General features: G+C 40.8%; 1 protein-coding gene across 1 annotated transcript; it reads left to right on the top strand.

Moving 5' to 3' along the window:
• The first annotated feature begins 210 nt into the window (after positions 1–210).
• ATP6AP2 (ATPase H+ transporting accessory protein 2) lies at positions 211–13536 on the top strand. The gene is made up of 9 exons (XM_074858526.1): positions 211–413; positions 3099–3229; positions 5509–5637; positions 8074–8169; positions 8368–8505; positions 8827–8880; positions 10258–10407; positions 11472–11588; positions 12452–13536. Exons 1-9 carry the CDS (start codon positions 344–346, stop codon positions 12644–12646), a joined length of 1080 nt encoding a protein of 359 aa, XP_074714627.1. The 5' UTR covers positions 211–343; the 3' UTR covers positions 12647–13536.
• Positions 13537–13865: the final 329 nt, after the last annotated feature.

The following is a 13865-nucleotide window of genomic DNA, read 5'->3' as shown; positions in this document are numbered from 1 at the left end:
GAGAGGAAAATGGTGCAGAGATCTCTCACGATCTGATTGGCTAACTGGAAACGCCACTCAAGCTAAGACTCTGCCCCCCGACGGACAGCCTCTCAGCTGACCGGTCAGCCCCGTGACAAGGTGGGGGTGGGCTTCACCGGCGAATGGTCAGTTCCGTCAGTCACTCCTGCAGAGTCCCGCCCAGCCGGCCCGAATCTCACCAGCAGATTGGCTTCGGCGGTTGTCCGTCAGCGCTCCCTAGTGGGCGGGGCGCCGGGGGTTCTCCGTCCGACGGTGCGGCCCGGTCCGGCCCGGCGTTTCCCCAGCGGCGTCTGGCAGCGCGGCGGTGGGCACCGCGGCGGACATGGGGCGGCTCGGCGGGGCTCGCTGGGCCCTGGAGGTGGCGGTGCTGGTGACATCGGCTTGTCTCGCCGGTGAGCGAGCGGGGTCGAGCCAGTGTGGGGGAGCCGCTGGCCTGGCCAGCCGCCGCGGCGGGTGGGGGGGGCTGCGGAGCCGCTGCGGAGGGACGTTGCGGGGGAAGGGGCGGCCGCAGCGGTGGGAAAGGGGCGCGCGAGCGGTTGCGGGGCGGGGGAAGGGAGCGCGCGAGCTGGGGGTGGGGGAGGAGGGAGGGGCGCGAACCTCGCGGGGAGGGCTGACCTGGGGAGCGCGCGGCCCTGGGCGGGCTCTGGGGCGCCCTCGGAGGGAGAGCCCCGGCCGGGCCCCCCACCCCCCTCATAGCCCCGGGGCGTCCCCCCGCTGGGTAGTGCTCGGGAGGGGGGCAGGCGGGTGCCTGCCCACCAGCCTCAGGACGGAGAGGTGAGAGCGGGGGGCTGTCCCCTGGCTGCAGCTCCCTGCTCCCCCCCATCCCGGCTCCCCCAGAGCCTTCGCCCGGAGACTTCCCTCTCCCTCTAGCCAAGGGCCCTGGGGGGGGCATGTATGGGTACGCATCGTTTTGTTACTTTGAGCGGATTTTCATGTTTTGCCGAGCTGCTTTTGTGGTCGCTGGCGGCTTTCTGTCATCCGCTGCGAGTCAGGCTTGCGACCTGCACCTAAGGCTTCCAGGCACCATAAATAGTTTTCTCTCAATATACCTTCGTTCTTCAGTCCCGGCTCACAAAGGCTTTTGAGGGCCGAAGTTCTCCTGAGGTACAGCTTCGGCAAGGTTGGAGCTTAGTTAAGTTTTCTGTAGGTGGGTGGATAACAGTATACAGGACTAACTGCATCGCAGAATTTACTCTGCAGACTTCACTGCTTATGTGGCGTAAGTGGGGTTCTGTGCTCAAGAAATTATAGTGTGTCTGGCTTGTGTTCCCAAGTTCAGATTCAGTTTTAATCACTGAGATCTTAAACAAGTCTAAAAAGGCAAATTTAATTGAAGAGGGTAATGCTCTGATTTTATCAGTCTAAGCAATCTTGTCCTAAGTAAACCAACTTGTCCTAAATCACGTGTGTGACTGTCTTACAGCCTTGTGGAGAGCAACATGTGAAATCCTACAGACTGAGCAAAAATATTTGTAGCAATTTTGTAAAATCCTTTTTAAACAAATTGATCCAGAAACATTTCTGTCCTTGAAAATGCAGGTTGTTGCACCGTTAAAAATTGACAGCAGGCCATCCAATGAACTCATATCAGTTTAAAACAAAAAATGCTTGAATCTGCTCCATATGCATCTGTTGGTTTGGCCTGTTTCCTTGCTTTTGCCACCCTTCCCTGACCTGCATCGCAGTGCTTTGTTCCTTTATTATGTTTATCATAACATAGCTCTGATTTACTGTCAACATTTGTATGCATGATCATAACCCAGGCTTTAAAACAGCATCTTCAAGGTCACATTGGCTAAAGTAATGTTAGGGAAGATTATAACTGCAGAACACATCAGTTTACTATTGCATTAATTTTGTAAATAGCCTTTAGATTTGCAGATGCCCTGGAAAACTGTTGTATGTAGCTGCTTGGACTGGTAACTAATCTTCTGTGATCATATAAATAAATACTTTTATTTTCTTTAGATGGTTATCTTGTTCATGTAATTTTGAAGTATGCAGTCAGACTGATTGTATAATTAGAACTTCAGCTTAGATGGCCTGCAAATATTTAGTGCTCTCTTGATTTTCTCGTGTCCTGTGTCAGATTAGTTCTGTTAGAAACCTACACAGATTGCTGAAGGGGGAAATATGCCTGAAATTTTGCATTGTGCATGTTACTGCTTATATACTCCAAACACGTTTTAAAATTTATTTAGATAAATGTTTGTGTACACAGTATTGCAGTTATGCTTAAGTGACTTAAAAATAGGAAGCTAGCTTGAGATAAGCTCATCCCTTATTTCTGTGGAGTCCTTTCTGACTTTATTACACAGTAAATTACTGTCATCATAATACAGTTTAGAAATATGCTGTTAGTCAGCTTTGCTATTCAAGGTAATGGGGAAGAGAGTGAAGGGGGATCCCGAATGAATGAAAACCTGACACGAGAAGTATTGCAGGTTGTGGCTTCACACAATCAGCTTGGGTCCGGTACCACATCCAAGGAAGAAGAAGGATTTACAACGTCATGTGGCTGAGAAGGCAGAGCAGAGGCACTGGAGCTGTTCTGCAGAAGCCAGATTGTTCCTGACAGTGTTCTGTTTAAGCCAGCACTGAGAAACTCTGCTGATCCTCCTGGCTCTGGGTTCAGTGTCTCAGGCTGTTGTCTGCATGAGAAGAGGTGTTATGCCAGGCAGTCCTGGAAGCACACAGAGCCGTGTTGGTGCATAGCTGCTTGTGAGCTAATGGGATTTTGGAGTCCACCTGGCTCTGCTGAGAGTTAGCTTTACCAGTTCTGAATTGTAGCACTACTCACAACGTGCTAGTGCGTATGCAGAAGTGTACTGTGCTGCTGCTTGAATAATTGTCCTGCTTTTGATAATGTGGATTTGTCCATCCTTAGTCATTGCCATATAGAAGCCTTATTTTGTATTCCAGAGCATTAAAACGATCGGTTCTCACTGCTTGTGTTACGTAAACTGACAGGCACGAGAGGGAGGAAGAAGGAATGAAAGCTCTCATATGCTCTTTTTCTGTGTTATGTAAGAGAAAGATTGCAAGAACTCTGACAGCCTTTTATGTTTGTTTTTTAGGTGTATGCGGTGATGAGTTTAGTGTCTTACGATCACCTCAGTCAGTTGTGTTTCGAGATGGAAGTTGGCCCATTCCTGGCGAGCGGATCCCAGATGTAGCTGCATTATCCATGGGCTTTTCTGTTGAAGATGTATGTTTCAGGTCTTGATTTTGAAATGCCTCTAAAACTACAGACCTGCTCACTTAACATGCAAATCTTCCTGTCATGGGCTTGAATATATAAAATATCATCGTGTTTGTCTTGAGGAATGTATGACTTGTCAGAGTCTGGTTTCCAAGCATAGAGCTATGTCAGTCATATGAGCAGCAAAAGGCTGTGCTAGCTGGCTAATTTGAATCATCAGCTATAGAAGGAAGCAAACCCGTGGAGTCTTTGTAGTGCTGTTCTTCAGTTCCTCTGAGACCTAACTACATGCTGTATCCCCCCATCTGTGGTCACATACTGAGAATCGGTGGAAACCCTGTCATTTCTTACCTAGGAGCTATCCGTAGGGCTCTGCTCTTGGGTACTCTGAAGACTGTGAGCAATGGCTTGGCTAGGCTGGCATTTTGTCAGGTCAGCAAGCTTGTCTGCTGAGCATAGTTAATAAGAACAAGTAGACTAAATACTTAGGAAGTAATCCAAAGACTTGAAAACCTAATTTGCAGTAGTGTTTTCCCAAATCAGGTTTTTGAATATAGCTTTAGTGATGTTTAAAGTGGGGCACATGTGTAGGAGCCCTTGGATTGATTCCATCTTGCCTGCTGAAATTTTGCTGGGCTTCAGCAGGGATGAGCAGCTGTTGAAGCAGTACGTGAAAGCGTAATAGCCAGGCATCTCTAGCAGTGTCTGTGCAGCCGGATACTCAAAGCTACAAGCTGGGATATTCTCACAGTGCTGGTGAGGGAGGCTGTTTCCCATTTCTTCCGTGTTTCAGCTAGGCAAGAGTCTCATTTGAATGCAGGTCTGTTTAGCCTGTGTTTTAGAATTTGTCTGAAAATATCTTGCTGTCAATTAATAATTCTTTTTTGTCATTAATCAAGTAAGAAACTCTTGAGTGGTATTCCTAAGAAGTATATTTTGATTATTTTATCAAGAAAAAACAATACATCAGATGGTAGTGTGTGCATTGCATGTAAAGACACCCAGCAAAACAGTGGAGTTTGGCCCATTTTGAACACTTGACTTGGCATGTTGGTCATCTGGAGGTACGACATGGTTATCATGGAGTGAGTGTTTCAGTACTCGCTCTGTGTCTGTGCCAAAGCTTGGAATTCATTTGCTGTGATGGGTCTGTACCATCCTTTAGAAATAGTTCTCTGTTAGTATTATTTCAAATCCTAGAAGTAGGCAGGGAAGGAAGTGTGTAAATTATTCAGTTAAGCCCTGAAACTGAAAGTTGTCACTAAGGCAGAAATTGCAGTGTAGGCAGCTTCCAGCCCTGGTATGGGGAATACTGCAGGGTCCAAACACTCATTTTGCAGTTTGTGGGAAATGCCACAGCAGTTTACCTCAAGGCTGTAGTCTAGGAACATAAACTGTCAGTGCAGTAGGGGCACTGTAGAGAATTTAGAGTTCTTACTGCATTACATTGGGGATTCTCAAAAACATTCCTCCCCTGTTAAGGCAGGATAAAACTAATCCCCTTTTTTGACCCTGATGATGCTTTAAAAGGTTTTAATTTTGTTTCTTGGAGGTGATAGAGATCATAATGTCAATGACATTTAATTCTAAAGTCCAAATAAGTTGGTTTTATGAAACTTAAGCAGTTAGGACTTTTACACAAATGGAGAAATCTGTTTGAGTTCATTCCAAATAGATGAATTTGTATTTTGTGCCTGAGTAAACCAGCCAGGTAGCCTTCACTGTGCTGTTACCGATACAGAACTGTAGTAAGCTACTAAGGAATCTTTTTATGTTTCTGTATGAATTTGTAAGTTTTAGATTAGTAGGTTGTTGGTATGAGTGACACCCCCCCCTTCCTTTTTTCCCCCTATTTCTTTCTGGTATTGAAAATATCAAGATATTAGTGTTTTAGTGTGCCTAAACCTGTTTCAATGGTGTTTTTGAAAGGGTTTGGTTTTGGTTTTGTTTTTTAAATTTAGCCTTCACTTATTAAATATAGACTATGATATTTCTAATTTAATTGTGGGTAATAACTGTTGGTATATCCAATATGTATAAACTTCTCTCAGTGTAGCCTTTGCTATGAAGTTACTGGCAAGTTTTAAACAGTTTTTTCACGGTTAAGTTGAAACAGCATTATTCAAGATGAAAGCATTCTGGTGTTAACTTACTTTGCCATGAAATTTCCAGTAGGCTGTTCTGCACAGAGATATTAAGATAGTAAGTTATTTTGCTGTAATGGTGGGGGAGGGCTCATCTCTTTCTCCCTGTGAAACAAGGTTTTTTTTACTATTTTGTCATAGGAGCTTTCCTGGCCTGGGCTTGCAGTGGGTGATCTGTTTCACAGACCACGAGCTACTGTGCTGGTGACAGTGAAGGGAGTAGACAAGTTGACGTTGCCTGTCAAAGGGATTTCTTATCCTATTGAGAATGTGAGTATCCACGTTTGGAACTGTTGTGCAATTTCTGTGACTTATGATCTAATGAGAAGTACATGACTCTAGTGTAGTCCTTGACATTCACTTATTTCTTACTTCACTTGAGGTTCACATACCCCCCTAGAACGATGGGTCAGGCTGTATAGATAAATAATCCAGTCAGACTGCTGTACAAGGTGAGAGGCCCTTAAGATTGCCTGGGGCCTCCTGTGTTGAGTTCAGTAACTTGTTTGACCAAAGCATGTTCTCCTTGAAAGGCGTCTAGTTTTAATATGTTTGTACCAAGAGGCAGACAGTCTGCTGCTTCCCATGTTAACTTATTGATTCATAGTCTGAATCACTAACTCCTACTTTTTTTTTCTTCAGCTGAGTGTGTGTGATAGCATTTTATACGATGTTGATTCTTTGATGTACTGTATCACCCTCTAAGCAGTCTTTGAGTTTTCCTCAAGTACTTGACTGTGAAATGCAGCACTTTGAGACACAATTTGATTATAGTGTATCAAAAAGAATAACAGCAAACAACATTACATTTACCTGTCACTCTCTGTCTTTGTTGAGGCTCTTTTCTCACACTTGTCACAGTATCACAGAATCATTTCGGTTGGGAGGGACCTCTTGAAATCATCTAGTTAAACCCTCTGAACAAGCAGGGTCAGCTAGAGCAGGCTGACCAGAACTGTGTCCAGTTGGGTTTTGAGTACTTTACTCCACAACTTCTCTGGGCAGTCTGTGCCAGTATTTGACCACCCTTTCAGTAAAAAAAACACTTTTCTTGCATTGAGATAGAATTTTCTGGTTTTAAATTTATGATTGTTGCCTCTTTTGTTGTCATACGATTTTGTCCATACACATCTTAACAGGAACACAGTAACTTACAAAATATTGGTAACTGACCAGTGTCTACTCACTTCTCCTTTATAAATGCATTGTCTGCTTTAATCTATTTTACTGCGATGTTTGACCAGTTCTTCATGTTGAGCTGTTCTTTGTCCAGCATGAACCCACAAACCCTTTTCAAATAAGTTGTTTTTCAGGTTATTTCTAGTTAGTTAACTCTTCTTCTGCCTATCTTGGAAAACTTTGTTTTGCACCAGTTTACCATGCGTTTTGTCTCTGTGAGACTGCTGTGCTCCTGTTAAGAATTATTATTTATCATTTTATTATTTTGGTGGAATAAACCATGGAATCATCAATGACAGTGTTGAATAGTGTTTTGTTTAATATTGACACCCTGTTGCACACCCCAAGAGGAGGTGATGATTTCCCTATGAAATTACTTTTACAGCTATCAGGTAGTCTTTTGATCTATTCTAGAATATCAGCGTTTAGTTGGAATGTTATGTGGCTTTATACTGAACTCGGGTCAAATTCAGCTGAACACAGATCTGCTTTCATGTCAGCTTTCAGGCACAGCTCACTAGTTCAGGCACAGTTATGTGTTGGCATTGCTGAAATGGTATCTGGACCAAAACTGATTTAGGATTGTCTGCACCTGACTGTGTAGTCATTGCTAACTTGAGGAAACCTTAAATGTACTTGAAGTAGTCTTTAGCTGTATTTGCATTTGTAACTTTGGTAAAGTTCTGACATGTACATAATGCATATTTTCTTTATTTTGTGTTAATAGGAATTCGTATTCCTAAACTTTAATTGGTTCAGTTAACTGCTGCCATGGCTTCAAAGGGCTGTCCCACATTTATGGTGGCAAAGTACTGGTTCTCTGATACTCAAGAACAGTTTCAAATGATCACCACTGAGTCCATGTTCAGGACCTTTGGGTATAAATTATCTTAGCTTACAGATTTACTAAAATTATTAGAAAAAATATTTTTATGCTCTTTAACTAGTGAATGGCAATGTACCATTCTGCTTCTTTTTAGATGAAACCCAGAAATAAAAGTTTAGAAAAACTAACAGGTTTATTAGCTTGCCAGTAATGGCACTATACGGTGCTAGGATTTCTTTTATTCTTAGTAATTTTTTATATGGCTCTTTCCCATGGTGTTTCAGCAGTTGGTCTTTCTTCTGGTATATTTTCATTCATCAGTTTTTTGTGGTTCATAACTTCCCATTTGCTCTAAGATTGGTTTCCCCTTTTGTGTTGCCTCTGTATTTGTTGGTCTTGCTTTACTGATAAACAGGGCTATACTCTTAAGTAAGCCTCTTAATTACACAATCGTGGCCCCTTGGAGTTCTTAAAAATGGATCGTGTCTGCGATATATACAAATAAATTGTCTGCTCATAGATACACAGTTGATGTTTTGCACATTGGCTCCTATTATTTGCTATTATCACTTTGAAAATATACTCTCTGCTGAAAAAGAGGTTGTCCTATTTTTCCAGACTTCTGTAGTTAAGCAAATTATCTCCTTTTATATGATTAGGCCCTGTTTTACCCAAAAATCTAACTGGACTTTGTCTTCCAGGCTGTTCCTTTCAGTCTCGACAGTGTTGCGAACGCTATTCATACTTTGTTCTCTGAGGAAACTCCCGTGGTCTTGCAGCTGGCCCCCAGTGAGGAAGTGAGTGTTGCTTCACTTCTGATTCCAGATGTTCTAAATAGTAAACCTCTTTCCACTTGTGTGGCTGGAGCAAAACCAATTGGTTATATGAAATATTTTGCATTGGAGACAGATTGCAAGTATGATTGATTATTAATGTGTGACTGGAAGAGCTAAAAACTAACCTCTGTTGTTATTAAACAATGGCTATTCCTGCAGAGAGTGTACATGGTGGGCAAGGCAAACTCTGTATTTGAAGATCTTTCTGTCACACTGCGCCAACTGCGAAACCGTTTATTCCAGGACAACTCCATTCTCAGCTCCCTTCCTCTCAACTCCCTCAGCAGAAACAATGAGGTAAAAAACTTTAATCAGTGGGAACATTTACGGTTTTTTTTCCAATATTCTTAGTTAGCTGGTGCTTTTATTTTCTTTTTTTTTTCTCCTTTTTTTTTTAACCCTTGCTTTGCCTAGGAGAGCCCACTCTAATTTTTTTTAACTGAATTCTAGGAACTAAGTTTCAAGGTTTTTTTGTAAGTAACTTTATTGAAAGAGTAATTTCATTCTAGCATGTTCTGATGCTGTAACAGACATAACCTGTTATAAAATACTGAGACTTGCAACAAAATGAGACTTCCCTAACTTTGATTTCATCTTTCTTTCTGCCACTTCCCCCAGGTTGACTTGCTTTTTCTGTCAGAACTACAAGTCCTACATGATATTGCAAGCCTGGTAAGTTTTTTTTTTTTGAAACACTCTCTCCATCTTGTGTCACAAACTTCAGAGATCTTTAAAGGCAGAGGAGCCATGGCCAGGGTACTTGGCAACTAGTGATATATATTCAAGCGTGTCATCAGCGGGTTGCATCAGTTTAAATAATGCTTTCTCAAGCTACTTGTATGAGCCCTGTCATGGGCAGAAGAAAATGAAAACCTTAATCATCTGTAGTTTCTTCTGTATTGTGTTCAGTGAGAATGGGGAATTCTGAGCTGCTATTTCTCCATACCCAAAGACACAGGAAGTACTCAGTGAAGAATTTGCCAGGGCTTTCCTTATTTTCTTATTTGAGAAGTATAATGGTAGTTAAGAAGATGATGTTCTTTGCCCTGTCTACCATTTTACTTCAAAATATCACCGTAACATTTTATCTGAAAAGACTGAAGTGACTTCTGTAGCGTGAATAGTGATGGTGATAGAAATATTCCAATGGAGGGGTGAGCTTTTAATTCTTATGATCTTTTTACTAAGAAACTACTGTCTTGTTGCTGTGGTTTAGGGTTTGTTTTGGGGGTTGTTTTTTTTGGGGGGGTGGGAATGTGTCCTTTAAGCTGCAATCCTCATCTACTTAAAGTGAAAGAAACAGTCATGAAAAACTCTGAAGTTCACATTTGGTGAAGGGCTGGTGGAGAGAAATGGGGCTCTTGAGAAAATGAGGTAGAACAACTTGGTTTTGTCTTGCAGACTAGAAACGCTGTAGTTAAAGTAGATGGGAAGATAGGAACAGATTCAATTTCTTGCTTTCAGAGACTGCTGTCTTGTGCAGGCAGATGTCAGTACTGCAGCTTCACACCTGTAGAAGTGCAAGAACATCACTACTCTCCTTTGAGATAATTTGGATTATGTTGGTTGGATTTTATGACAATGGGATGATACTCCTTAAGTAAACTACTTTTGTACATGGGCAAGAGCAAGGTAGAAGTTGCAACCTACACTCAAGTTTTGCAAGGGCCAGCTTTGGCGAAGGGAACAGTAATATCTAAGTACTGTAGTTATGTATTTTTTTTTCTCCAAGTTTTGTTTTTATGACAAGTACAGAACGAGGATTCTGATGTGAGTAAGTATAATGTTTCTTTTTAGTAGAGCTCTATACTACATGTATATAACCTCATGTTAGGAATAGATGCTACATGATGATCATCCACTTTCTTCTGTAGAAACAATTCTGGACATCTAGTTAAGTTGGCAAGAAATTCCACTTTTTAATCAATATGGAATATGACTGTGGAAAGTGAGGCTGGATTAATTCCAGCAAACAGATTTTGTGAAATGTGTCTTTAAAGTAACCTGTTTATGAATTAATTTCTTTCTGCCCTCAATGATGTGCCAAAGCTGTCTCGACACAAGCACTTAGCCAAAGATCACTCTCCGGACCTGTACTCTCTGGAACTGGCTGGTTTGGAAGAGGTTGGAAAACGGTATGGGGAAGACTCTCAGCAGTTCAAGGATGCTTCTCAAATTCTTGCAGACTCTTTGCAAAAGGTATACTTACTACCTAGTGAACAAAACTCACAGGAATACTAAGGAAAAAATTTTTTGTGTTAACTACAAGGGAGTTAGTTTATCGACTGTCTTCTTCTTTGAATTGTCACTTCATTAGTGATGACTTGCCTGATGCTTGTTTTTGCTGTTTGGTTTTTAAAATGTAGTTCAGTTATTGAATGGTACAATTCATCACTCTGGAAAGTGTTGACATGATTCTACAATGTGTTTAGATATTTCACATAAAGGAGTAGGAATATATTGAAACCATGTATCAACATGACTTGATAAGTTGTTTTTTTCTAAATAAATATCTTGCATTTAAAACCACCAGTATGCCTCAAAAACTGGCTCTAAGAAATGTGGAAATATCTTTACCCCAGGGTACAGTGGTTAGTTTCCCCTTGCCCACAAAGCTGTATAAATCTAAATTTCCAAGCCTCTAAAATAATACTGTTCATCTCTCAGTGTGCTCAAGATAGTAATTCTTTAGCAGGTCTTATGTAATCATTAGATAAAATCTTTATTAAGCCCAGTCACTTTTGAGAGTTTCAAAAGCATGATGGAAAAGTGTAAAAGCATGAATTTGCTAAACGAAATAACTATTTTCTCTAAACATTACTCTTCGGCCTCTTTGCAGTTAAGCAAATATATTTAAATACTAGACATATTAGTCTCTGGACCAGATTAAAATATTCATGTTCATAATTTTCCAGTGGAAGGTTGAGAACCTAAATATTTTGTTGAAACCGACGGACGTACAATTGGGAAACTATATGGTGATTGGCCTTTTGTAAAAGGGATGAAAGAATGAGGTTCAGCCCAGAGAGCAGTTATAAGGTGCAGTCTGCTGAACAGTGGTTGAGGGGTTTTAAAGAGATACTGTAAACCAGGTGAAAGTTGGCAGTTTCTTAATGGAATTCTAAAATAGTGTAAATTTTTACAACTTTCCATAATTATTCCTGAAGCTGAAATCTTATGGTTTAGTACATCTTGCTAACAAAACTCTACTTAATTCCTGGCTACAGTGTAGGTTTTAAAATAAATCACTTTTGCTTTTTCAGTTTGCAGATGAGATGTTTAATCTGTATAGTGGGAATGCAGTAGTAGAAGTGGTAGCTGTGAAGGCATTTAATTCTCCCCTCACGAGGAAGACTCGCTCCATTCTCCAGTCTTCACAGGTAGTAGATGCACATTTTTCTATATCTCATTTATTAAAAGTAATCCAAACTGCAACACTTCTTCATTTGAGCATAATTCTTTTTTAAGGACCAGAATACTGACTATGGTTTACTCATGGGTGCAAAGAGGTCAGCTTACCTGTCTTGATCTTCACTTAATCATATTGTAATTCAGGTTGAAGAGGGCCTCTAGAGGTCACCTAGTCCAACCTACTGCTCAAAGCAGAATTAATTTAGGAGTTGGATCAGGCTGCTCAGGTCCTTGTCCAGCCAAGTTCTTGTGAAGTTGATGGCTAGAAGTCCCACAGCCTGTCTGGACAGCTTGTTCCAAAGTTTTAGCCACTTTCACCGTGAAAACTTTTTGCCTTATGTCTTGTTAGAATTTGCATTTCTGCTGTTTTCTTCCCAGTACAGTAGTGCATGCAAGTCCTGCCTTCTGGGTGGGGAAAAAATTGATTTCCTTGACTTGCTGTCTACACTCCAGATGTAGTCTAGGATGCATTTGCTTTGCATCATTGCAGAGGTGCACTGCTGACTCCTGTTCACCTTGTCCACCAGGACCTCCAGGTCCCTCTCTGCAGAGCTGCTGCCCAGCTGGTCAGTCCTGTCACACAGGGTTATTCTGTCCCAAGTGCAGGACTTTGTGTTCGTCCTAACTGGATTTCATGAGGCTCCTGTCAGCCCATTCCTTTGGATTCCATTAATGTCAGTCACATAGTCACTTCTGCATTTTGTGCCCCAGCATCAGAATTGTCTAGCAAAAACCCATCTCTCCTATTTAGATTGCTCAGATTTTCGATGTAGTCAGAATGTGTTTTGTATGCAAGCGAACTTTAAAGTAATACACATTTTCTTTATTACAGAGCGAAACAGAAAATCCATATAACCTTGCCTATCCATATAACTACAACTACTCTGTAATCTTCAACATTATTCTGTGGATGATGATAGGTCTTGCTTTAGCTGTGATAGTTATCTCCTACAACCTCTGGAACATGGATCCTGGGTATGACAGCATTATTTATAGGATGACAAATCAGAAGATAAGAATGGATTGAGCTCCACTGTATTTCAGCGCAAGAAAATGATGAAGAGTAAGGTCTCCTTTAAACTGTGTGGAAAACATTCTGACATGGTTAACTGTGGAATTTTTTTAAAGGTGTATTTATTTCTAAGTATTTTTTTCCCTCTCAAGCCTATTTTAAATGTTAGTAGTAGCACCAGATGGGATTTAGAAATTGAAATCTGCTTGTTTAAAAAAAAAAAACACCACCAACAATCCCCAAAGTAATTGTTATTGAAGTAACATCATTCCATTTTTTTAATTATGTAACATGAGTTTTTGAAATGCCCTGTACTGCCTGTGACTGTGTGCAAAACAGATAAATTGAAATTATCTTAGCAACATGTTGTTTGAAACTTTTACACTGGAAGATTAGAAATTATAGCTAAATTGTTGTGTTGTATATTATGAACCAGTTGTAAATGTTTGATGTAAAAATTTATAATGGCTATATGTAACTTCAGAGAGGATAGTAATTATTCTTTAGTAAAATACTAAATATAAAAATATTTCTACATGACTACGATTCTAGTGGCACAAGTGGCATTTTGATCTCATGTTGATGGCTCAGACGTGAGCTGTAGACAGAAGGAACCTTTACACAGAACTTCAATGATTTGGAGGTAAATAACACTGGTGTGACTGGTCTATACAGTGGAGAGTCTATAAATATTGAAGTAGCACCAGTCTGATCACGGTCTAACATCACATACAGTTGAAAGTTCCTATTATGATGCTTCATATTCCTTCCATTTGTGTTGATGTTATTCTAAAAAAAAATTCTTTTTGATGATAAGAGTGGACCAACACTTGATTTAAATATACTTGAATTATAGTCCTGCTTCAACCATTCAATAAAACAAAGAACAGTTGTTCTTGAATGCATTTATTCTCTGTGGCTTCATAGGTGTGGCTCCTTCCATTTAGTATTTGCTCAGCTGAACAGAGTAGGTGCCAGCAGCCTCCTATATGTGACAGTGGGCCTAAGTCTATAACAGTTTAATTTTAACTGTCTTTCAAAAGCAAATGTTGGAAGATCATCTTGTATGGATTAATTTATCTAAACCTAATAGTTTAACTACACTCACTCTAATAGTGTGTGTGGTTAAAACAAGTGATTAATCTCTGGCTTGAATCTTTTTTAGAACTATCTACTTTTTAGATACCCATTTGCTCTTGTGGTAAAAGGAATTCGACCAGACTACAGCAATGTG

This window comes from Strix uralensis, chromosome 2, assembly GCF_047716275.1.
Source record: "Strix uralensis isolate ZFMK-TIS-50842 chromosome 2, bStrUra1, whole genome shotgun sequence".
In the NCBI taxonomy this organism is placed as follows: domain Eukaryota; kingdom Metazoa; phylum Chordata; class Aves; order Strigiformes; family Strigidae; genus Strix; species Strix uralensis.
The sequence above is the reverse complement of the archived record's forward strand: the minus strand, read 5'-3'. Positions and strand labels throughout refer to the sequence as shown.

What these genes read in the sequence shown, in the direction of transcription:
- ATP6AP2 (XM_074858526.1), top strand. Translation starts at nt 344, where the DNA reads ATGGGGCGGCTCGGCGGGGCTCGCTGGGCCCTGGAGGTGGCGGTGCTG. An exon ending in AGCTGGCCCCCAGTGAGGAA is followed by an intron (nt 8,170 to 8,367) that starts GTGAGTGTTGCT and finishes CTATTCCTGCAG; the next exon opens with AGAGTGTACATGGTGGGCAA. An exon ending in CCCTCAGCAGAAACAATGAG is followed by an intron (nt 8,506 to 8,826) that starts GTAAAAAACTTT and finishes CACTTCCCCCAG; the next exon opens with GTTGACTTGCTTTTTCTGTC.